The sequence below is a fragment of the Phodopus roborovskii genome, unplaced genomic scaffold (assembly GCF_943737965.1).
Source record: "Phodopus roborovskii unplaced genomic scaffold, PHOROB, whole genome shotgun sequence".
NCBI classification, from domain to species: Eukaryota; Metazoa; Chordata; class Mammalia; order Rodentia; family Cricetidae; genus Phodopus; species Phodopus roborovskii.
Genome location: NW_026126571.1, coordinates 27,811,370 through 27,835,399, shown reverse-complemented (window position 1 = coordinate 27,835,399; position 24,030 = coordinate 27,811,370). Strand labels below are relative to the sequence as shown.

At 46.3% G+C, this 24,030-nt stretch overlaps 1 protein-coding gene across 1 annotated transcript; it reads right to left on the bottom strand.

Moving 5' to 3' along the window:
- Positions 1 to 15,161: 15,161 nt before the first annotated feature.
- Positions 15,162 to 21,368, bottom strand: Cnpy1 (canopy FGF signaling regulator 1). The gene is made up of 3 exons (XM_051203162.1): positions 21,114 to 21,368; positions 19,290 to 19,386; positions 15,162 to 15,553 (listed from the first exon to the last, which is right to left on the bottom strand). Exons 1-3 carry the CDS (start codon positions 21,261 to 21,263, stop codon positions 15,516 to 15,518), a joined length of 285 nt encoding a protein of 94 aa, XP_051059119.1. The 5' UTR covers positions 21,264 to 21,368; the 3' UTR covers positions 15,162 to 15,515.
- Between the last annotated feature and the right edge of the window lie 2,662 nt (positions 21,369 to 24,030).

Genomic DNA, 24,030 nt, shown 5'->3' with positions numbered 1-24,030 from the left:
AACCAAGCCTTGTTTGCTTTCTGGGACATAGCCACCTAACGAGCTGACTGTTCATACATGGACCTACCCTGGCCTTGAGTATAGGTAATATCTGGCCTATGAGCCTTGGAAAAATCACACGTTACAGAGGGAGAGAAGCTTGGGAGCTTCTGGAATACCTGCTGGGACACAGAAAGCCCTCCCCAGAGCAGAGCCTGGAAGACAGGCTGAGCGTCCCCTTCTTGAGAGGCAGATAAAAGGGGGTCAGATGGTGATCAGATGTGTCTTAAGGACCCTGTGGTGTGGGCTGCACTCAGGCTAAGAAGTGAGGTCCACAGAGAACCAGTAAGCCAGCCTGGGCACCCTCAGTATTCTGTGCCTGAGCTGGTGGCCAGTTGCACAATTGGATGGGCTGTGTGCAGACTGGCCACCAGGAGAGCCACTTCTTGCAGACTTCAGAACGAGGCCACACAATGAAGCTGGTGGCTGTGTCTGGCATGGCCCAGGTGGTTGACAATGACTGCCATACTGTCAGGGTCTCCTTTGTTATTACTGCCACCATTAGAGCCCCAGATAAATTTCGAAAAGTGTAAAGCCTCTCTGCCTCATAGCCTGCACCTGAGTTTGGGCTCAATTTAAATGAAACTGCCAATCTGTGACATTTGTCTAACCAGCACTCTACCCTCTGTGACTGTGTCTGGGACTTGCCTTGGTGTTAGGAAGCCAATGGGTCAGTGCCTATCCTGAGGCTGACTACCTCTCTCCAGAAGGCTCCCCGGTTCTTACCAAAACCCAAGCCACACTCTCCTGTTCCCCAAATTATGATTTCTCAGAATAACTCACATAGGCCTCCAGCTCAGGATACAAAGTAGAGGAGACCAGAGTCCCTATCTATTTACAAAATTCTTCTGGACAGATGCTGGCTCTGTTCCTGGTGTGCCCACCACTGAGGTTCAAGGACACGTTATTGTCACTTAGCAAAGGTACTTAGTGACCTTTACAAAATTAATTTCTTGGCTGCTGCTGTGAATTCCCAGGAGATGTGTTCCTATATCAGGCCACCATCCCCAAGCTAAAGCTACTGGGGGAAGGGCTGAGCATGGGGTTGGGGTGGGGAGAGAGAATCTCCCCAGTGAGCTGCTGAATCTCTGAGAAGCAATACACACATCTGTTCACCACCCTTCACTGGTCCTCACCTGCTGGCAGTGAGGCTGAGAGGGGCACCAGCATCAGAATCCGAAAAAGAGCTGTGTGACTCCAGGAGAGTTCCTTATCCTATCTGTGCCTATTTTCCCGTAGGAAAACAGGAGGAGTATTCATGTTAGGGGTGTGTGTGTTGGGGGGTCAGAAGACAAACTCGGGTGACCTTGTTCAGACACATTCCCCTTTTTTATTTTTTTTTTTAAAGACAAGGCTCCAAACTCACCAAGTAGGCTAGTTTGGCTAGCTAATGAGCCCAAAGGATGCCCCTGTCTCCACCTCCCCAGGGGGATGTGTCACATGCCCAGCTTGGGTTCTGTGGGTTCTGGGGATTGAATGCTGGTCTTTGGGCTTGTACAACATGCACTTTACCCACTGAGCCATCTTCCAGACCTCATTTTGCATTGCTACAACAAATACTTGAGAAAAATAAGTTAAAAGAAGTATTTATTTAAGCTCATGGTTTATAAGGCCACAGTCCTGGCTCTATCGATTCTGGTAAGGCATGGGTCTTGTAATTCATGGTGCCAGAAGTACGTGGAAGGAGAGGCTACTTTTTACCTTATGGTAGACAAGAAGCAGATTGTGGTGGGAGACCTCCTTCCACCCACAGACCATCCCCATACCCCCATTCACGCCTCTGTTCCCTCAGATGTGCAGGAGGGTAATGGTGCCTGTAGGGGAGACTATAGTAGTGTTCTCTCTCTCTCTGTGTGTATGTGTGTGTGTGGTGTATATGTGTATGTGTATGTATGTGTGGTGGGGTGTGTGGGTGTGGGTGTGTGGTGTGTGCGCGTGCCTGCATACATGTGGAGGCTGGAAACAGACATACTGTTCCCTTTATAATGCTCCCCTTGCTTTTTGAGACTGAATATCAGCTTGTCTGCTTTCCCATCACTGGAGTTACAGGCCTGAGACTGTTTTTTATACAGATGCTGGAATCTGAACCCGGGTTCTTGTTACATAGCAACCATTTCACTGACTGAGCCATCTCCCCAGCCCTTAGAGTAAGGTATTTCCTTAAAACGCCTCAGACAGCCCCATCCAGTCTCCTGTCACCTTTGCCCTCCCGAGAGCCCTGAGCACATCTCTGGAACTGCCACTGCACAGGGACTCACTCCCCTTCCCCAGAAGACTCTCCTGCAGCCTTCCCTGCCCTGGACTAAGGGGGCATCATCTGCCATCTGCACCCCCTACCCACCCAAGTCTCTGCACACACACTGCCAGGACTTTGGTCCTTTCTCTAACACTCAGGGTGAAGGACCCATCTCCACTGGAGCTTCAGTTTGCTTCCCAGGACTTCAGTCTGATGTGTCATACAATGCCTGTGACGTAGAGGTCAGTAAGGGGTCAGGCCCCTTACGCACATTCACCTGTGCGGATCTGCTGGGCTGCGACTCTCTGCGGAGAGGTCTGTTCCAGGAAGCCCCACACCGGGGGCGGTGTTTGTATAGGAATTGGCCTTGAGCAAGGTATGCTGGTCATTAAGGTGAACTGTCATCTTTTCTGAAAACCAACCTTTCTGTCCAGGCACATGATGCTGTGAGGAGTGGTGGATGGTCTGTGGCTCTGACTGGTATCACTAAGGCTCCTACCCACCTGGACAAAATCCCCACACTGTCAACAAGTGCTCACCCATCTAGGCTTCCTGCCACACGATCCAGCTGCTTTGGGTCCTACCCTGGGTCCTATCCCTCTGAGGCCTGCGCGGCATCCCCCCAGATACACACCTAGGCCCCCTCTGAGATCTTCCTGTGTGATAGATCCTTTCATTTTCAATAGCCTTGTTGCTATCCTTCCTCCCTGCTGTTCCTCCTGGAAACCCAACGGGTGCCTGTCCCCTCCCTGATGAGGGAGGGCATAGGTGTGGCTGCCTGGACAGTGCAGGCTACACCCTTTGGAACTGTCCTGGACCCCCAATGCTCCCCAGACATGTCCCTCCTTCTGATGACCCACCTTTTCCATCCATCCCACATCCACTGACTCTGCCCATCTCTGGTTCTCCCTCACTCACAGAGGTGTTGGGCTCCTCCTCCCCTCCAGAATCAGGCCAGCCAGACCTGAGAAGGATCCTCCCCATGTTTGTGCTAAGAGCCCCCAAGGTCTTGGGTCAGCTCCTTGGTTTGGGTAAGGAGTCCCAGAGGCATCAGAACACCAACCTTGTAGTTCCTTTGTGGTAAGTGTTCAGCAGCTTGGGATGGACTTTCTCCTGCCCCTCTACTAGCATTGGAACAGGCCAGTCCTGGGAGGGATTTAAGGATAGATTCCTGAGGAGGGATTCTGGCACTTATGCAAAGCATGCAGGGGTGGAGCAACTTACTGGAACATCCTGAGATTCTAAACACACACATCCATGCTTAGGATCCTCTTGCCAGGGACAGGTCTTGCATCGTTGAAATGGCAGAGCTTGGGGACCCCCTGCCCCCCACTGTCTTGGCAAACTCCGGAGAAGTCCCTTGAAACCATGGGTGGATGAGGGTCTGCATCGGTAGAAGTGGCTGTAAGGTGAGGAGGGGGCACTTCTGGGCTTCAGGACAGCCATTTAGTGGACTGGAATACCAGATAACCTAAGGTGACATATGAAAGCTGGGATGGAGAATGGCTTATCGGATGACACCCAGAGCCACGGGCTGTATGAGGTCAGGGCCAGAGGCCTGCTTCTGGGGACCATAGCAGCAGATGGAAGAAGCATGGTGACTGAATTCGGAACAGGAGACAGAGTGGGGCTCTTTGGCTGTTGTCTCTGGGCTTGGCTGTGCCCTGCTCCTCAGCTGGGGAGAGGCCGTGTCAGGTGCCCCTTCTCATTTGCTCAGGGAGTAGCATGGGACACTGGGCACCCTGGCAATGAGCGAGGACAGGGGTTTGTGCTGTGTCAATGGTGTTCAGAGCTCCACGGTCCTGGATGGTTGGGACACTGAGGGCCGGTGTGGGGCGGACTCTGTGGGGTAGGGAGCTGAAAGCTCAGGGTTCCGTTCCCACACCTTGACAAGCTGCACCGTCAGTACTCATGGCTAAGACATCCTCAGGGAGGAGGAAGAGGTGCCTGCTCACAGGGGCTGTGCAGGACCCTGGGAAGAGCCAGTGCTGAATGGCGGCTGGCCTGCATGCATGGTTGAGTCTTCTGTGTACTGTGTGTGACTTTAACAGAGGAAACGCCACTGCCCAAAGAGAAAGGGAGGCCATCTCTGGAAGTAGTTGCACCCGCTCTCACTGTTCTCTGCTCCCCCCCCCCCGCCCCACTCTCCACCTGCATGCTTAGTGGTGACAGTAAGGCTCAGGACAGCAGTTCCAAGGTAGGAAAAGGCTAGGACATCCATGCTGGGGAAGAGCGGGGAGGCAGTCTGACCGTAAAGGATGGTTACACCAGTTGAGCAGAGGCCAACATTCTCCCATTTGCCTGGGATCAAGCAAACCACTCTTCATCCGGACATTGGCACCTGGCATCTGTGTTCTGTCCATCCTCAGATCCAGGTGTCACCAATGGCAAAGGAGGTGTTGCTCCATGTATCTGAAGCTCTCAGTTGTCCCTTGGGCCTGTCCAGCTTTACAGTCGTGGGGGCTCAGTACCTGGGACTCTGAAATAATCTTCCTTTGTCTCCTGGGAGTCCCAAGCTGCTCCTTATTGCCCCTTCTCCAAGGAGGGGAAGCTGAGGCAGAGGCTGAGCTATAGACACGGAGCCCCCCCCCCCCTCAGCACCCCGCCGCCATGTCTGCGGTTGCCATGGCGGTCTTCAGGCATCTGGCACTCACAGGAAACAGGGCTGTGGACTCTGTGCAGAGGCCAGAATGGCTAAGGTGAAAGACAGAGATTGCTTTAAGTGAGCAAACAGTGTAGAGAACGCTGCAGAAACAAAAGCCTGCAGAGGGGGAGCAAGACTGGGAGCAGTGAGGACCAAGCAGCAGGAACCGGGAGGCTAAAACACTTGTAGACGGGGTTCCAGGGACTGGGTGTGAACCCCACTAAAGGATGCAACGGCGTGATATAGGGGGCAGAGGTGGGAGGACAGGGTGCCAGAGCTGAGGGGGAACACAGGAGAAGTCAGAGTGTGACGGGCAGTTCGTACAATCTACACAGATGAGTAAGGGCTAGTCTCAGAAAACCCACCATTGGCAGGTCAATACCTGCTCAGGGAGAGTCAAATACTGCTCCTGGAGGAGCAAGGGGCAATGCAGAGAGAGGGACAGTCCAGTGGGACACAAAGAGTAGGGCGCAGGTGAAGGTGCAGCACTCTGAGCTTCGGGTGTCCCATGGGCTTACTGTCCTCACTCTAAAATGGCCACACATCTGGGGGAAGCGATGAAGACGCCATCTTATCGCTGGTAGGAAGATGGAGAGTAACAGAGTCACATACAGTAGGGCCACAGCAAGTGTCCTCTGGGAACAGGAGAGCCGTGGAAGTGGCTTGGGAAGGAAGTCTCACACTACAAAGGCTGCGGAACATAATGCTGGGACTATGGGGAGGGCTCTCCTAGAAACGGTGAGAGCCTTGCCAGGTTGCCCATACCAGCACCACAGAAACTGGGCATGGTGCTGCATGCTTGGGAGGAGGAGGCAGGAGGCTCAGAAATTCAAGGTCATCCTTGGCTACATACAGTTAAGTAATTGGTTGAGGGAGTAACTCTCACGGGCAGCCATTTGTTTTTGCAGACCTTTCTAGAAATGTATAGTCTTAAAATCTGTGTTTTAGGAGCCTGCTTTCTTCAAATCCTTTTTTCAGAATATTGGTTAGAACATTTTTTTTTCTTTTTGAGAACAGTGGCTAACATATGACTCCAGGGCCCAGGGTCACACTTCCCTTTGCACCTGACTGGAGCCCACTGTTCACTGGTTAGAAATATAATTTTCTTTCCCAGCTGGCTGCTGGCCCGAGTCCTTCCTTCCAGTAATCCATTTCTTATTTATTGCCCTCTCCAAAAGGAGCACTGTGGGCCAGACTTCCACAGCTTCTAAGTCCCAGTAATTAGACAGGTCTGTGTGCGGTGTGGATGCTATAGTATCCGTTATTCTTGGGTTTCCTAAGTCTTTCTAGAACAGTGCATTTTACCAGCAGTCTTTGTCAGGGCAGCAAGGGTATTGTTAATTCCATTAGCGGCTTTTGGGAGCAGTATCTCTGCACCCCTGTTTGTTTTAGGATGGGCAGCTCCTCAGATCTCATCCAAGGACTTTCTTTGTGCAGCGGACAGTGCATAACACAGAAACTGAACTGGTCACAGCACAGGGGGTTAAGGGACTGTGGAGAACTCAGCCACTGTATCGCCACTTCCTCTCAAGTCAGGGACCATTGTAGGAGATGAGACTGAGAGATTGTAGGAACCAGATAGATACTGGGGAGGACTTGAATGAAACGGTGTCTTCTGACCATCACAGAACTGCTGCATTCATGACCGGTCAATATTTCAGTGTGGAGGGGAGAGGGCCTCCCCAGCTGCCACCCCCTAGCTGAGGAGCTATCAACAGTTGATGGCTTCTGGGTGACAGCAATATTCTTTAAGAGTGTGTCCCCCCTGATAAGTGGCCCATTCTCTAGGAGATGGTCCCACACGCAGGAATGTATGGGCAGCACCGATTGGATTCAATGGGCTATTTAAAAAAAAGAAGAAGAAAAAGACAAGGATTTGGAAAGGATAAGGAGGTATGGGATGGATCTAGAAGGAGGTAGGGAGAGAGATGGGAGTAATTATGACCAAGTCACATTGTATGCAAGTATGAAATTCTCCAAGAATTAATACAAATGTATTTTAAAATGAAAACTAAAACAAGATGCAAAGCTCAGGGAGAAGTCTACGGATGGTGTGCAGATAGAAGCCTGGCTTGCTGTGTTAGCCTGGACAGTGACAGATGGCCTCTCTATGCCAGGGCATCACATAGGATTGCTAACCTCTAATAATTCAGAACGAGGCTCTTAACGTAGGTGGTCTTTTCTAATTGCTCTCTGACGGATCCAAACAGCCTTTTTCATGTGAAGGGTATCAGGCAGAGGAAGGAATCATAACACCTGTGACTATGATCAGGTTTCTTCATGTCCCATTGCAGATGTCCCGGAAGGTCATTTTTATTCAACTCCAGTTAGAAGTTTGTTAACAGATGGTGGCTAGATCTTGTTCTGAGGTATGGGAGTAGAGAACGTCAAGGAAGGGCTTCTCCATGCTGCCATGAGGAACCTTAGTATTCAAAAGGGTTGAGAAGATTGGGTGTAAGGGACTGCTGAACAGCAGAGGGAGGTTTGCCAAAGGGATGGTAGGTTCTCTGCTGCAGAGAAGGAGAGAAGCCAGTTCAAAGGAAAGTGCTACCATGTAAGCAGAAAATCAATAAGAGAGAGACATCATTTTATTCAGACTGGTCTATCCCTGTGTCACCAGGTCATATAGAGTCCCAGTGACTGTAGCCCTTCTGCATGTTCCAACCAATCATGGAGGGCTACAAGTGGCATTATCTACAGATCATGTCATCATCTTTAAGAGAGATGTCACCTGATCTGTTTTAATGAGTGTTAGTTGTACTGCAGACTCCCTTGTGTTCTCAAGGAAAACCACAGAGCCAACACGATGACTCCTGATGTCTCAGTGTGGGTATTCTGACATCAACAAGTGTTAGGGACTCCAAAGTTGCACTGCATTTACAGGGCTGGGACCCTAGAGGTGAGGTATGTGGGACCCCAGGTCTGGAGTCTCTTTCAAAGGACACCCAGCTTTGACTGTGGCTGCTTGTCTTGCTCCAGACCCTGGACTCTGTGTCCACGAGATGATTTTCGGGATTTTTCCACACAACGTTGTCACAGGGATTAATTGGGGGTGGTGCCATGGAAGAATGTGAATACCTGTAGGTGCTCAGACCCACCTGATGGGGGCTCAGGGCCCAGTGGCAGAGCTGGGCTACCAAGGGTTCCTTGTCCTTGGGCTGAGGACAGATTTCCCAAACAAGAGAGGATTTGTCTGGGATCATCTTACATGGGTGCTCCACACTTACAGGGTACCAGGTACACTTGGGGGACTAGAATGACATCATGGTTTGACCTCAGGCTGGGTCTCCTGAGAGCTTTCTAGAAAATGAGGACCCCAAACAGGACAGCAGGACCTCACCTGCCACACACTTCCAGGAAGTCTCTTCCTTTACAATGACATCTGGGAGAACTTGCTGAAAATCTGGGAACAAAACATTAATCCCTTCATTGTTCATAAGAAGAAAATATTGAAAGCGACCAAAGTGAATGAAGTAAGTATGTCAGAGCCATTGACGTTTGCATTGTAGATGGCACTGAGAATGAATTTACATGCCCTGAAGAAACGGTAAGAAATGCAAATCTAATTCACATGAGCACACACGTGTGCCTTCATCTACAAGAACATGGTGGAACATTCTTCTGGGTTGTGGGATTTAGCAACAATTTTTTTTTCTTCTGTTCAAAATCAGCATTTTCTAAATACACATATCACTTCTACAAAAATAGGTGTCTGCTTTTATATTTTTCATCTTGTTTGGTCTGGTTCTATTCATGGTTTTTTTTTTCTTTTTTGAGGAAGGGTTTCAGTCTCATATTTGAAATACTGCTGCTTCAGCTTCCTGAGTGCTGGGATTAGAAGTATGCACCATCATGCCTGGTGCTTAGTCTAAGTTTCTTTGTGTTTAAGATTTTGTTATTACTTTTTAAATTTTGGGTTTATTTTATTTTATGTGTATGAATGTTTTGCCTGCAAGTGTGTATGTGCACTATGTGTGTGCCCAGTGCTGGTGGGGTTGGGGGTGATGTCACATTCCCTGGAACTGGAGTTTCATATGGTTGCAAGCCATCATGTAGGTTCTGGGAACTGAACTCAGGTCCTGCAAACTCATTCCCCATGGTGAACACTCTCATGCAAGGCCTCAAGAAGGACAAAATGACCAGAGGCCAATTGGTTACAGGTCACAGACATGGACAGCAGACAAGCTCATGTCCTCCCCACTACAAGGCTGCCAGAGTCTTAAATCAGCAATGAAACTACCTTCATCGCAAGTGGCAGAAAGGGATTTCAGTTTGGAATTCAAGCAGTGCCCATTCTGTACCTATGGGCCACCAGGAGTACAGCCTATGGGACAGCCAGCCCTGTGGGTGTTCCCTGCAGAGGCCTGGAACACAATGCTCCTCATATCCTGCATCTGGTGTTGGAGAAGCCTGTCACAGAGCTCAGAGGCAAGCATGTGCCTTGGCTCCTCAGCCAGTATGAAGCACATCAAAGACAAGGCCCGAATAAGGCATTCAGGGTAAAAGAAGGGGTTGGGGTGCCTCTCTTCAGTTGTAGCCCATGATTTTTCTGGTTCCCACCCTGCTCCTTACCAGAACCCAAGATGCCAAGGGTTCATCATCTCCCTGTCCTGGTGCTCTTCCCTCATCCCTACTGCTTGCCCCTGGCCAGGAACCAGGGTTTCCTCTGAAGACTCATCATGGCATTCCAGCTGGCCTCTGCCTTCCTCTTCTATCTGTCACATCCACAACAGATCTGGATCAAAACCAATTCAGGGAAGTTCCACCATTGCTGGGTAGCTCCCCATGACCCCGCTCCTGCCTGCCATCACCAGCCACAGCAAGGCTGGCATGCTTGGGTTAACCAGGAGGCTCCTGACCCCTGGAGATCTTTTCTCATCCTGGACCTGGCATGGGCCTGGATGTCTTTGTGATCAAGGAGCTGTTGGGACAAATGGTACATTTTATATTTTGGATGGTGGGCAGATGAAGTTTGTATGTGTTGCGGGTTGGATGATGAGGGGAGATGCAGCTATTCTGAAGCAGCCACCACCCACCATGAATATCGAGGTCCCAAGGTGAGCTTTCTAACACCTTGAGATGCTGAGCCCCTTCACCGCTAGCTTCTGTAGGGTAGGTTACACTCACAATTTTCATGAGACACCTTTCTTTAGATGTGGCATAGTGAAGCTTGGATTTACAGTCCAGCCAATGAGAGTTGCCAGAGCTGTATGCTGGGCATTCGAGGTATAAATCAATGAGAAAGTAATGGGAAGGGACCCAGCCCCCAGCTCATCATTCATCACTCAGATAAGGCTTTGTCTAAGCCACACTGTTCCCATGGGATCCTTATTGACTGCCCAGGATAGCCCCTGCTCAAGGTCATAGGCTGCTCAAAGGGGCTGAGGGTTGGTGAAGGAATCCAGATGGGCCAGACAGCAAAGGGGCTGACCTCACTCCCTGCCTGCTGTCCCAGCTCTGCCTGTCATTGGTCTTGGCTCTGTGCTGTGGGCAGGGCTGTGACAGATCTCTGGGTATCCTGACTTCTTGCCCTGACAGTGGACTAGAGCTGCTAGCTATAGGAGGCAATGTCCTTGTGTGGGAATCAATCGATGGGAACTATAAAGAAAGAATGGGGGTGGGGCGGAGCAAGACACAGAACCATGTCATTTAGTCCCCATCCCCACCCTCATCCTGAGCTGCTGTGTCTTTGCTTAAGAGTGGGAGTGTCTGCACCCAGCCACTCATTCCTTCCATCCAGCCTTGTGCTGTTCATCGCAAGAAGGATTTCTCCATCTCACTAGTGGGTACCCACAAGAAGCTTGAGCCTCCTTGTTGGCTAAGAGAGAAGCACCACTGACCCGTGATCAGACATGGCTTCAGCCCTAGTCCAGGCCAGGTATGGCTTCCCAGGCTAGTACTCCATCACCATTAGGGAAATGATGGTGCTAACTGACCATCTTTTTTGCCCACCATTAGGGAGTGTTACTTTAAAAAGCACACATTCACACTGGACCCATTAATCTTAGGACATTCATAGTTAATTGGGCTTTGATTACATTTAAGGCAGTTGAAGCATCTGTTTTTTATTTTAATTATCTGATATCCTGCATAGGACCCACATTCGTATCAGAGTTCCCAATCTTAATAGACCTTTTGTTAAATAGGACCAGATAGTCTATCTCCTAGTGTTGTGCTTTCTTCATAACCCCGGGGTAGGGAAATTCTTCAGCAGTGTCTTTTGGTGAAGAACAACAAAGCCAGAAAGATGACTCCCCGGAGATTGGTGATTGGAATCTGTTACCACAGTGTCACTTTGGGATCAGTCTCCCTTTATCAGCTGACTTCAATGTGCTGTGGAGAAATTCCCACTCATTCTGAAGCTGCTGTGAGGCAATGCTTCACAGAAAACATCAGGAGGACATTCGACTGCTTGAGGTGACAGCCTTGCTATCATGAAGTTTAAAGTTAGCATCAATATTTTAATTTTTGCCTTAGAGGAGCTGAGTCCCAGCCATGCTCAATTCACTGGCATTCGGCTTCTAGTGCCCACGTGCAGAGCGTTCATTCCTCAGACTCGGAGAGATGGACCTTCCCTAGAGGACAGGTCAGGTCCCTCAGCAGCTCTTTGGGAAGGAGTGTGCAGCACCCGGGCTCTGTCTTTTCCACTCAGTCACTTACACTGCTGGGCAGATTTCTGCTTTGTTCTGCGTTTGGATGACACAACAGACCTGACAGAATGTTTTAGATCTGTGTTTTGTGATCCTGGCACATTACAAGATTCTACCTTCCACAGAACTTTTGTTTTTCAGCAAGTTAGTATTTGAAAATATTTTTGCAGTTACCTTACTGTTGTGAGATGGAATCATTTCTGTTGTAATTTCAACTTTTTCTCTTTCAGAAATGATTTTAAAGGTAATTCTTCAAGCATAGAAATGCTGTATTTCTGTAAGGAGTTAAATAAATTTCTAGAAAAAAAGCTCCAACTGCATTTCTCATGTCCAAATTTTATTTACCTTCTGGTGTGTTTTGTATCTAGTTTTTTCTACTTATGTATTTATCTGCCCATCAACTCACCTATTTGAATATGCATCTATCCACCTACCTACTCACTGACCTATACATCCGTCCGTCCATCCATCCATCCACCCCACCCACAAGTATCTACCTACCACCCATCCTTCTACTCACTTCTGGACTTTTTCAGAGAATCAGGAGGGGAGTTGAGTCTGTCTGACACTTCCAACTCCGTTACCACACACTTTCCTTCTGAAGCAATAGGAAGTAGATCAACTATCATTACACAAACACTATCACCATCATCTTTCCCACAGGCAGATAATGACAAAGTCCTACCATAGCCCCTGTTCCATACATGTTCAGGACAGGGCAGTAATCACTTCACGGGACAATGCCATTCCCAGCATCTCTTCCTAGGTGACTCTCTGGCACATTTCAGTTTTATTTATTACATTCAGTCTTTTCTATTTATCCCTTTCCTTGCTCTACAAGCAAATAAACTTATAAAGAGAATGATATTGCAACCAGAAAGTCATAATAAAAACACACTGCTCTCTCACAAGTATACTTTTATTACAATAATTTAATGTACTTCTTCACTGTGTCTAGGTACCAAATGGTGCTACATGCTGATTTACCTTTAACATATATATATATATATACATATATATATTATATATATATTCATACACATAATATATATATGAGTATATATAATATATATACTCATACTCATACTCATAATATATGTATATATATTATGAGTATGAGTGACCTGTCTTCATGCACACACACAAGAAGAGGGATCCCATTACAGATGGTTGTAAGCCACCATTTGGTTGCTGGGAATTGAACTCAGGACCTCTGGAAGAGCAGCCAGTGCCCTCAACCACTGAGCCATCATTTCAGTCCAGGCCTTTAACATTCCTAAGTCTACAATTAGCTCACAAGTTTGCATCAAACTTAAAAACAGACCATACAAGCATAAAAGACTGACTGTCCCCCAATGTTCCACCAAAATCTCTTTTAAGACTGATACATAGTTTAAACTTTTCTTGTTACATCTAACTATGCAAGTAAGAATAAAGAGAAAGCAAGTTGAGAAACATGTCTGAGCTCCTGCTTTGACTATGTCCTAGGACTTGTCTAAGGAAATATTGATGTTTCCTGTTGGGACTTGGGCTCAGTTCTACTCTGTACCCTCTAGTGTAATGGGTTTGTCAGTCTTGGCTTGTTCTTAGCAAATAGTGACCTGCAGAACAAATAGGAAAATCTTGTCTTGCCCAGTTTGGTTTGTGGATTTTAAGGATCCAGGCTCAGTTGAGGCTTTCATGGAGCCCCTAATACCATGTCTCCTCTTCTTGCCTTTTATTATTCACCCTCTCTCCCTAGGAGTTTTATTTTTATTATTTATTTATTTATTTATTGGCCCCCCAATCTAGCTTGATTTTTGTCAACTCTAAGAAACTTTCATCATGTAGCGTAGTTTTGTTGTTGTTGTTATTATTATATTTTGCTTGTTTTTAGTGGTAGTAGTGGGTTCTCCCCAGCCTTTCATCTTATTTTGCATTTGGTGTCATTTTAAAGGTAGGAGAGTGGCCACCTAACACAGCTTCTCTTTCCTACTACTATTCCCCAGCAAAGCAGGCACCTCAGAGGAAGCAAGCAGAGACACCCAGGGCTCTGGGTAATTCTCAGTTGAACCGATGTTTAATCAGCGACTCAGTAAGCTACAGGCATTCACATGAGCGCAACAAGCTTGATATGGGAAAGAATTATGAAAAAATGAGACCTAAGATACCAAAACCATTGTAAGATCCAAGATCCTGTTTGGTGAGAAATCCAAGAAAAATTGGAAAGGAAGAGTCTGTCTATACATCTGCATAAAGACCCTGCAGATGAACATTAGCCTGATAACGGGAAGTCTCTTTAGACTCACCTTCTCAGCCTGTGCCCATGAAGGCGAACTTTAAGAAATGGCATTCTAGTGTGCATTTACCAAGAAAGTCCAAATAAGAAAATGTTAAAAAGACTTCTATCTCAAAGGCCAAGTTAATCTTACAGGTTACAGAATAAGATACAGGGACAAGAATGACCCCTCCCCCCTTTGTGACATCTCCAACTATAGCTTAGGCTATGCTTTAAATAACATTTTCAGTGTTACAATTTGAGCACAGTATCACAGGGTTACAGAGAGTCTCTAACACCTCCAGCCACAGACACACCACAAAAGCACACTTTCTCAGATTCCCAGATAAACAATTAAGACTTAAAACTAGGGGGATGGGAAAAATAGAAATCTCTTCCCTTTATTTTGGTAAATTTTTGCAAATGTAAGGATTATTCTGGCCGAGGAGCCCAGTGAATAACCTGAATAGTATACTTTCTGGATGGTTTTATAAACAACCACTTAAGCTCTTCCAGTACAAAATTTGCCCGTTACCCAAGCAAGTCTCCCTGACAATGATGACAATTTCATTAATTAAACAGGTGTATCCTGTACCCTCACATGCTGAATAATTAAAGTTCAATTCTACTGAATGCAAATTTAGCAGAGACAATGAGAACACGAAGGAATGACTGTTACTACATTTCATTACAGTAAATGTGGTAGAGGTGAATTTCTTTCCACATCCAAAAACAAATACATAAAGTCCCATAGACGAGTGAGAAATCAGCCAGTAGGAAAATCTACACACTATGACTGGTGAGGGAAAAACAAACCAAGAGAGATTCAAGCAAGACAAAAACATGTTCAGCGCTATATCTTTTGAAACCCACTACAAGGTAACGTTTGGAAGCAACTGGACCTCACAGTACAATTAGGAAAGACAACATGATGGCCATTCGTGGTGGCACTAGCTAGTCACTCTCTTTTAGCTATTCTACTGAATTTTGGCGGAGGGAGGGGGTTGAGACAGGGTCTCTGTGTAGCCCTGGCTGTCCTGGAACTCTCTCTATACATCAGGCTGACCTCAAACTCACAGTGATCCACCTGCCTCTGCCTCCAAAGTGCTGGGATTTAAAGGCATTCACCACTACTACCTGGCATATTCTACTGAATCTTAGGGATAAAGTTCTAAAATTTAAGAGTCTCCAGATCTGTAAGTCCCATTCCTGACTGAGAAGAGTGGCTTTACAAGCACCATACAGAACCTCCCAGAATAACCACAGCATTAGTGGCAACTGAATGGAATGAATTTGTGGTCAATCAACTATTTGAGAACTCAAACCAAGTTCTTTCCAAACAGTAAACCATATATGGAAGTGTCAGACACATTTGCTTTGAAACACTTGTACCCACTCTTAAATCCCTACTGACTTCAAGAAACGGTTTCACCTTTTTTCCCTCAGCAAAATTTAATGCTCTATTGCCAACCCAGCTTCCATCCAAATATGCAAAGGGGTGTTCAATTTTATAAACTTCTTTTCGCCTAAGAGAAGACTTGGGTTTGTCATGATGCCAAGTCAGAGATTTTCAAACCAATATCACGCATGAGACAAGTACAGCAGACACGAGATCAAATTCCTTATCACAGTAGTCACACGACGTGAAGTGCACAGTGGCCTTTGAGGCTGTGACCCCACTCCTCACTCTTATGGTTCAGGATGATTGATTGGAGTGCCACACAGATCTGGAAAAAGAGTAAGAGAGTCACTAATGAGTAAATGCCAGGCAACTGAGTCGTTTTTTCTCCACAGAAAGCCCATACTGGTGGCAGCGCATTTTAAAACTTATGAAACAAATGTATGTACATGAAAAAGTAGAAAGGAAGACATATCCAACACCACCCTGGATCCTGAGTCCAGTTTCCAGAATGATTCACAGGCCAACCCAACTGTTCTCATACCATCTTTCAGTCTTTTTGGACCAAGCGTCTCTCGAGGTCCCCCATAAATGCAGGAGCATGTAAGGATGTTTTACAGTGAGAATGGGTGAGGAACTTGGGAGGCACTAGCTATTTTGATTCATATTGCTTTAGCTATGTAATTTATTTGAATGTGCTAGCCTTTGAGAGTAATGAGTTTTCATGGGTTAGAATCCAAGTTTCCCCTCTTGGGTTGAGAAGTCAGATGAAATTGAAGATACTTGTCCGTTTAAATGTCAGCTGGCCATTTCTAGACACTTGCTAATCTTACACCATGAGTTCTGTTAAGATGCTTCTAAGTGTTGTGATTGGATATTAGCACAGAGTGATTATTATAGAATACACTATGTTTCTACTTAGACCCTTACATCTCCAGGGCACCAGCGTAGCCATTCACTTACAACCCACAGCCCCATGTGCTCTACCTTGTATGGACACGGTTGTATTTTGAGTCACATTATATATCATATCATGGCGTTAGTCATTCTGATTTCAAGATATCAAAGTGACCCTCTGGGGATGCAGGTGTAGTGGGCCACAGAAGACACCATTTGGAAAATCTAGTGAAGTTACCTTTTTTTCTCTTTTGTCTATGAAAAAAGAAATGTGGGGAATAAGCCTAGTTTGTGTTGTACGCCATGAGTAGAGTGCTCAGTGACCTTTCTTCTACCCAGTGCATGACGACTCAGTGGCACCCACAGATCCAGGTAGCGCCCTCCCTCACTGAGATCTTCCCCATGCATTAGGTGACACCAGCGTTTATGAGGCTGTCACTGCTGTGCCACTTCATAATGCAAACATGGCCACCCTGTGACATGAACAGGTCTTCTCCATCACTCCCCATTTATGTCTGTGCGTGAGGGTGAATGACTGAGCCTTCGCACATTGGAGAGTCAGACTGTGCCCTCATCTGATCTTCTCCAGAGAAAGAGACAATCTAGACAAAGCAAGGAAAAGCAAAACCCATACATACATTGTGTATGTTTGACGTGGAAAGCAAGCTTCCAGCAAACTCTAGAAACATCTATTTTCTAAACAGTTATTTATGTCCCTATGAGCAATAGGTGAGTGTTTCCTAGTTTTCAGGATGGTATGGTATATGTGGTACAGTCCCCCACCCCCACATACACACATACACACTGAGCCATATATAGGATCCAGCCTTGCGAGAGACGCGGTTTACATGGCTGAGACAAGGCCACAGCAAAGCTGTTGTCTAACACAAGACACACTGTGTCTCTGAAATATAGCTGGCACCCTGATCAGGTAGAAAGGCCACTGCACTGTGTTGTAGATGACACTTTAAGGCATCATGAGTTTTTCTGTGACACAAAAGAGTCACCTTTTATGGCCATCCCATGTGTTAAATCACAGCACTCCTTTGTTAGTCATGCATTCACTAAAATTTATTTTCTAATTTGGTTTTCTTGAGACAGAGCCCTGTAACCTAGGTTATCTCTGTGGTGTGTGTGTGTGTGTGTGTGTGTGTGTGTGTGTGTGTGTGTGTGACACTCCCTGTGTGTATGCTGGAGGTCAGGCAATTGTACATTAACATATATTACATATAAGATGCTATCTTGAGAATGGGGGAACACCTATTGCTTTTAGGGAGACAAATAATATTTAGAGAATAGATAACTCTAAAGCTAGAGATTTGGTTGATAGCTCGGTATTTGTGTCACTGGGTGCTGTTTTAACTTTTTTTGGCAATAATTTATGTCAGTCTGAACGAGCAGTCTACCTTGCTCTCATGGTGTTAGCCTGCTTTAGTTGCAGGACTAAGGGTGCTCAGTCTCTGTTAAACACTAAGTTACCCCCAGTTTTTGCCTTAGGTATAAGCTGTTGTATTCATCACAAGCTTAGTGAAGAAGCCCAGCCCTGAAGGGCTCTATCTTCCATGCCGCCCGGGCGGAGCAGCCGCATTTGACTCTGTACAGCCCAGCTACTGGCTGGAAAGAGTTGAAAAACCATCAAATGCAGTTGTCTGGTGTTCTTTTTTACATTAGCAGCCGCCCTGCATGTCTCTTAGGTTTATACTCCATGCTTGTATTTTCCTTTTTATTTCCAACTGCTCCCATATAGAAAATGAAGAGAGGGTGCTAGCATTACTGACATGGAGTCAGGTTGCTGAATCTGGGAGCAGTCTTCCCCTCAGAATCTCAATTCAGAGGCAGTGACTGCCAGAGACAGTGACTGACATTCAGGTCTTTCTGGAATGCCTGGGTGTTCATGTAGTCATTTCTGGTGTCCATCATACAGCTATGGCTGGTTCAGTTGTTTACAAGGAAAACTAGCAGACAGATTTCAAACCCTGCTCATCATATGTTTACTAATATCTAACATACACCTAACACAACTGAACTGATTGAAAAAACCCAGAAAGTCTTTGTTTGGTAAGTATGGCTATGAACTTGTGTGAATTTCACAATTTTGTAATTATATAAACAATGTAAAATGTCTCAGGCTACATTTTACTCTCTACATTTTACTGGATTTTTCTACAAGTTCCCACTGGAATGGAATTTTAAATAGAAAGCAACCTTATTGTCCGCTCAGAGTGAGAAAACTTAAACGATCTTGTTAGTGGGTATGTGACCCTCTTATCTAGAAATTTCTAATGACATCAACATATAACTACAATCACATAGTAATATTCCTTTAAAGGCAGGTACCACATTTGATATATCAGTGGCATGTATATACTCTCTATGAACACCTGCTGAATTGGATCTCAAGCATTGGCATGGCTAGAACACTACACTGGTTTAAGCCACTGTCGTCATATAAACCCACTCATTTTCTTCCTAAAGATACCTGAGAAGCCCTACTCAATGGACTAATTCTGTTCTCTCTGCATAAACATGAGTCAAAATTAGGACACAGGTATGCCCAAGCAGACTGAGGTGGGGGGCTGGCCATCACAGAATCCACTGTGGCATACAGCAGATAACAAACATTCTGCTCATTTTTTCTAGCTTCTAAGTGGGCATACATGTGTCTAAACTATGAAGCAAGTATTATTTAAACATGTTGAGACAGAAAAAATTAAACTTTTTAGATGTAGATACTCAGAGGAAAGAACTGAAAAAAATTTTTTTGACATAACCCAAACAAGCAAAAATTTTTCATGCCTTGTCTTTCAAAATAAAAATCCCACCTTCTGTTGTTGGAACACATCTCTTCCTGGGCCAGGATAGAAAAATGTAACATCTAGGACTTTAAAATTAAAGTCAATGGCTTTGAGGTTACCCAACTCTGAAAATCAGTGGATTTCTGCCCACTCTCTTGGAAAAACCAGAGATGGAGAGTCAGCAGGGGAGGCTCCTGCCTGGGTTTCTGTTGCTCTGCTTTCTGGCACAGGGGCCCTATCTCCAGCTTGTGTGGGAGCTGAGCCTGGCTGGCAGGGAGGAAGCCTGGCTTGGCTGTAGATGATCTGTGCAGTGCGAGGCAGAGTGAGAGCGGTGAGCAAGGCTGGAAGCACGTGTTACATCAGACACAGTACCTGATTTTTCACTGCACAGCATGTCAGCTAGATGGTGTGCCTCCTGGGCGATAAGTGCGAATATCTCATCCTCATACTTTTCAATGATGGCTTCGCACTGCAGAAACACAATGGCAACACGTGTGAGCAGAGGCACATGGGCAGGACCCCTTATTAGCACAGGCTTAGCGACATTTTAGTAGTGGAACACAGAAAAGCATGTAACCAAGGAAGTTCATTTTCCTTGGCCCCTCTGGTTTGATACATCATTGCACAAGAGTAACCCTCCTCCAGGAATGCTAATTGTATCATTTTCCTACGACTTCACTTGTTGGAAGACCTCAGAGGAGGTGGGAGAGGAGAAGGGAGAAGGAAGGAAAATGGCTGGCTATGTTTGTTTCTATTCCTAAAGTCTGGAGTGCAATAGACAAGAAGGAACCCAAAGCTTTCCTTTCCCATTTCCTTCAACATTTTAAAGACCACATCTCCTGGAAATGATTAAACCAGTTTCCTTACAATTTAACAGAAAAATCCACTTTGTAATTTGAAAATTGGAAACAATTGAGACTTCTCAGCCATCATAACAATGGCACCTGCTAGATTAGCTGCAGAGCACTGTGCTGGCCTTGCAATCATTTAGGAATGAGCTCAAATCCTGGCTTTGCTTCCCAAAGCAAATACAAAAATAAAAATAAAACAAGTTGACACTTCAGGCAGGAGGAAGCACAAATTTGCCATGAGATCTGAAGGTGTTAAATTCTGCCTGGAGTGTGTCTTTCCCACCAAAACTACCAGGAGGCCTTTTTTGGAACTGTGGGTTACTGATGGCCATCCACTGGAGACTTGTAAACCATCTCTGAGTTCATTAAGCGAGACTCTAAGAATTTTAGATGGCATTTAAAAATATTTAAATTCCTCTATAATGTGTTTATTTAAAACCTGTGAAAGACAAACACACTCACATCACCATTCAGGTTCCATGGGGCTTTTAGTCCTGAATTATGGCCCTCACTTTTTAATTAAAATGAAAGCTTCAAATGTCAGCTACAGCCTCATGTTGGGGCTGCAGCAAGCCTGACATTTTGGCCACTGTGTGAACTTAATACATTTTAAAAACAATCCTGCCCATCACTGTGTGGTTCAATAGCATTAAGTAAAGGGAAATACATTGCAATGTATTCTTCCAGGCACACCCTAGGAAGCCAGAGACCAATTTCTTTTTTCTTTTCTTTCTTTTTTTTTTTTTCTTTTGTAAAATCAACTTTATACTGAAAGAAATGTGGGATTGTGCTCTTGACCCCAGACCTTGGTGTAGCCTAGCCTCAGCTACAAAACTTAAATTAACTGGAGGAAAACGCTGTCTTTGAGAAGCCTGTGGGGGTCGGGGGAGAGCATGTTAGGGCTACCACTCCAACATTTAGCTATAAATATTTGAAAACAACTCTTGGCTTCCATTGGGATTTCAGCCTAGAAACCACAACCCCTGCACTTCCTGAGGTGAAAACCCAGACCCAATCCCTTTGAAACAAGACAGGCTGAGGTCACCCCACACTGGCAGAATGTCCTGATAAACAATGGGCAAATCGTGTTCATGTCACCAGGGCAGGACACACAGGGCACCTTCCATAAAAATCCCTTCAGTCTTCCCACTGATCTCTGAAGGATGCAGGATCCCCAGGTGTCTCACAAGCCAAGTCACTAAGCGTTAAGACTTAAGCAGTAGGGCTGCACAGGACACTAGGGCATGTGAATGTGCCTGACTGATTGTCCACTGTTCATCAACAGCTCAAGAGTAGCCACAGGCAGAAAAAGGATACCCCAACAGACTCTTAGAAGGGGGCTTACCGCGAATTTCAAAGGTTTGAAGGCATCAGAATAAAAGAAGAACTTTTTATATTCTTGGTATATTTTGTCTCCCTTTCTAGGAGCGTATCTCCTGAAATACTTCTGCTTGGTCACTGGGTCATCTTCCAGCTGGTAATCGTTCATTCGCATACACACTTTATCCAATAGGTCCACGAGGAACGCCTCAGACTGGGCCAGGGGAACCTATAAGAAGAACAGAACCAGCCAGAACACTTGCCTACTCACACCCAAGTCCATTGAATGCGTGGAAGAACGGCTTTCCCAATGGAAGCAGCTGCACCGTTCTTTATGTAGCTTAAAGCGAGCGTAAATTCTAGCAAGAAAATAATATGCTTGACAGTGGGCAGTAAGAAACTGAACAATGTAGAAACTATACTTATAGATGTCATATTAAAAAGTTGTTGAGTAGAGGCTTTAGCACAGAAAATGGGAGGAGACGGGCGTCGAGAACGCAACAGTTTGTGGGGAAGCCACGCTTCTGCCCATCCCAAGTCGCTCTGCCCTCCTTGTCTTCCGGGCATCTCGGCGGCTGTGCAGGGTCTATGCCGAGGTGGTCGTAGGTGGTAGGACTCGGGGTGCCCCTCACAGGCCCGACTCTGGGAACAGCTGGCGTGCATCCCGGGCACCCCTCTCCCTCCGGGACCTGCCGGGCTCTGTGCCACCACCTCCGCCCCGGGCGCGGGTCAAAGAGCACCCCGCGCCCTTGGAAACCGAGACAAAACCTCGTGCAGCGTCTAGACGGGTCAAGGTGCAGGAGGCCTGGTCCCCGCGGCTTCTTCCGGAAGGGGCGTGGAGCCGCCAAGGGCGCCCGGCCGGGCCCGCGGCTTTGCGCGCTTTCTCGCTCTCCACCCTCTGCTGATCAAAGAAGGAAGTTTGCATGACAACCGCGCTGAAAGGGGCTGCATGACAAATGAACTCGGTTTCTGCAGTGTTGATATATCCAGCCCCCTTTGTCCCCTTTCACACGCAGTGTGAACCCTTCCGGTGCCAACGACTGCGCGACATTCACAGGCGCGCTCGGGGCGCACAAAGGGTCCCGGCGCTTCCCCGCCATCTGGCCGCAAAGCCGATCCGCAATTAACATGAAAGCGCGGGCGGCGTGGCCCGCGAGGAACACCCCCGGATCGCCGCTGCCCCCAGCGTCCACCAGGAACCGACCCTGGAAGTACGCTTTACGCAGAGCGCAGGAGCGGCGCGCCAGGACCGCGCCGGTCACCGCCCAGCACCTGCTGCGGCCCAGGTGAACCTCGGGCCACCAGGAACTCTCAAGGCCCTGATTTCGCAAGAGCAATTAATTAAATACGTCTGCGAACTAAAATGAAAATACTCCGCAGCAGGTATCAAGTTCTTGTCTCCAAATTCAATATATATATATATATATATATATATATATATATATATATATATATATTTCTTCAACGGCACTTTCAACCACAACTGGCATTTAATTTAAGCTTTTCAAACTTTGTAAGTTGCAACAAAGAGATTCACAGGTTTACTGACTCAACTGAAAATCGAATAACTGATGGACACTTCGGTAAACTTGGCCTGGAGTGGGCGGGGGGGGGGGGACACTGGGAAAAGCAAGAGATCGCAAAGGCGAATTCTTACGTTAATGACTCAAAGCTGGCCATTAACACAACGATGGTCTGCGTTTTCAGGGATGTCAGTGTGTCTTTTCTTAACTGATACATATAAATGGAAGTTTCTAGTTGTTCACAAAGAAGGATTTTAAGTCACAACGAGGGTGGGATCGTTTATTAAAAAGAAACAAAAACCTAATAACAACCAGGAAATTCAATGTCTCCTTCCCTCCCCCATCAGAAAATCAAGCAGACTCTCTGCGTGGGGGTGGGGAAGGGAGGGCCTTGGGCAGGAGGGCCCAGAGTGGGGAAGAGGGCCCTGGGAAACTCAGTCCTGTTACCAGGCCAAGACTGTCCTCACACACTAAGCGTTTCTAGTCGCTTCCCTAGAAACTGTTCTGTTTTTCTTCCCTTTTAAAATTGACCTAATACTCTGAGCTGTGTGCAGAAGACTGCTGAGCCTTACAAGTCTGGGGCAAAATCATGAAAGCCTTCTACTCATTACTTTCGAGAGCTTTTACTTTTACAAACGTTTGCTGGGTTGCACTTTTTGAAAATAGTCCTCCACTTTAAAGCCGGCAGTAGACGTAACAGTACGTTGTGTTTAAAGTATAACCTTACACCTTTGGATATGGAGGCAGCGTGCCCTACTTGAACACAAATAGATTGGTGTGTGTGTGTGTGTGTGTGTGTGTGTGTGTGTGTGAATTTCTACATTTTTTTTTTTTAAAGTTTGAAGATCGACAGCTTTTACATGGCGTTAGCTAGCCCTTTGCAGAAATCTTTAAAACCAGGCACAGTTGCTGGCTGAAGGCTTACTAGATACTATAAGCTTCTCCAGAAAAGGGAAGGCAGCCCTCCCAAAAACAAGGGTGTTGAGGTCATTTTACGGAAGAGTCTTCAAATTCTGATCTGAAAGTCCCAGAGTACCGGATATTGGAAAAATATTTTTAAAAGATGTTTTCATCACAGCTCTTTATACGTGCATTAAAATCTACATTAATATGATTCCACTCAGCTGAACCACCTTTAGTAAATTTAAAGACTGTTCATAAAATAATTGACCTCCCCAAAATTGCTCCGATTCTAAGAATGCATTAGTACTGAGACAAGTGGAATAAGAACCAAGTCTTTCTTTGTACACAGTGAAGGTTTTGAATGGAACTTGTCAATAATGCGACTCCCTTTGTGATCTTCCAGGAACCTCGCCTCTGTCATGCAAGGACTGTCTCAGAGATACTGGCCTCATTAAAATATGAATGGAAAGGGCCGTTGCCGCCACCGCTGTGTCAGAGAACCCGTTCAGGCTTCTC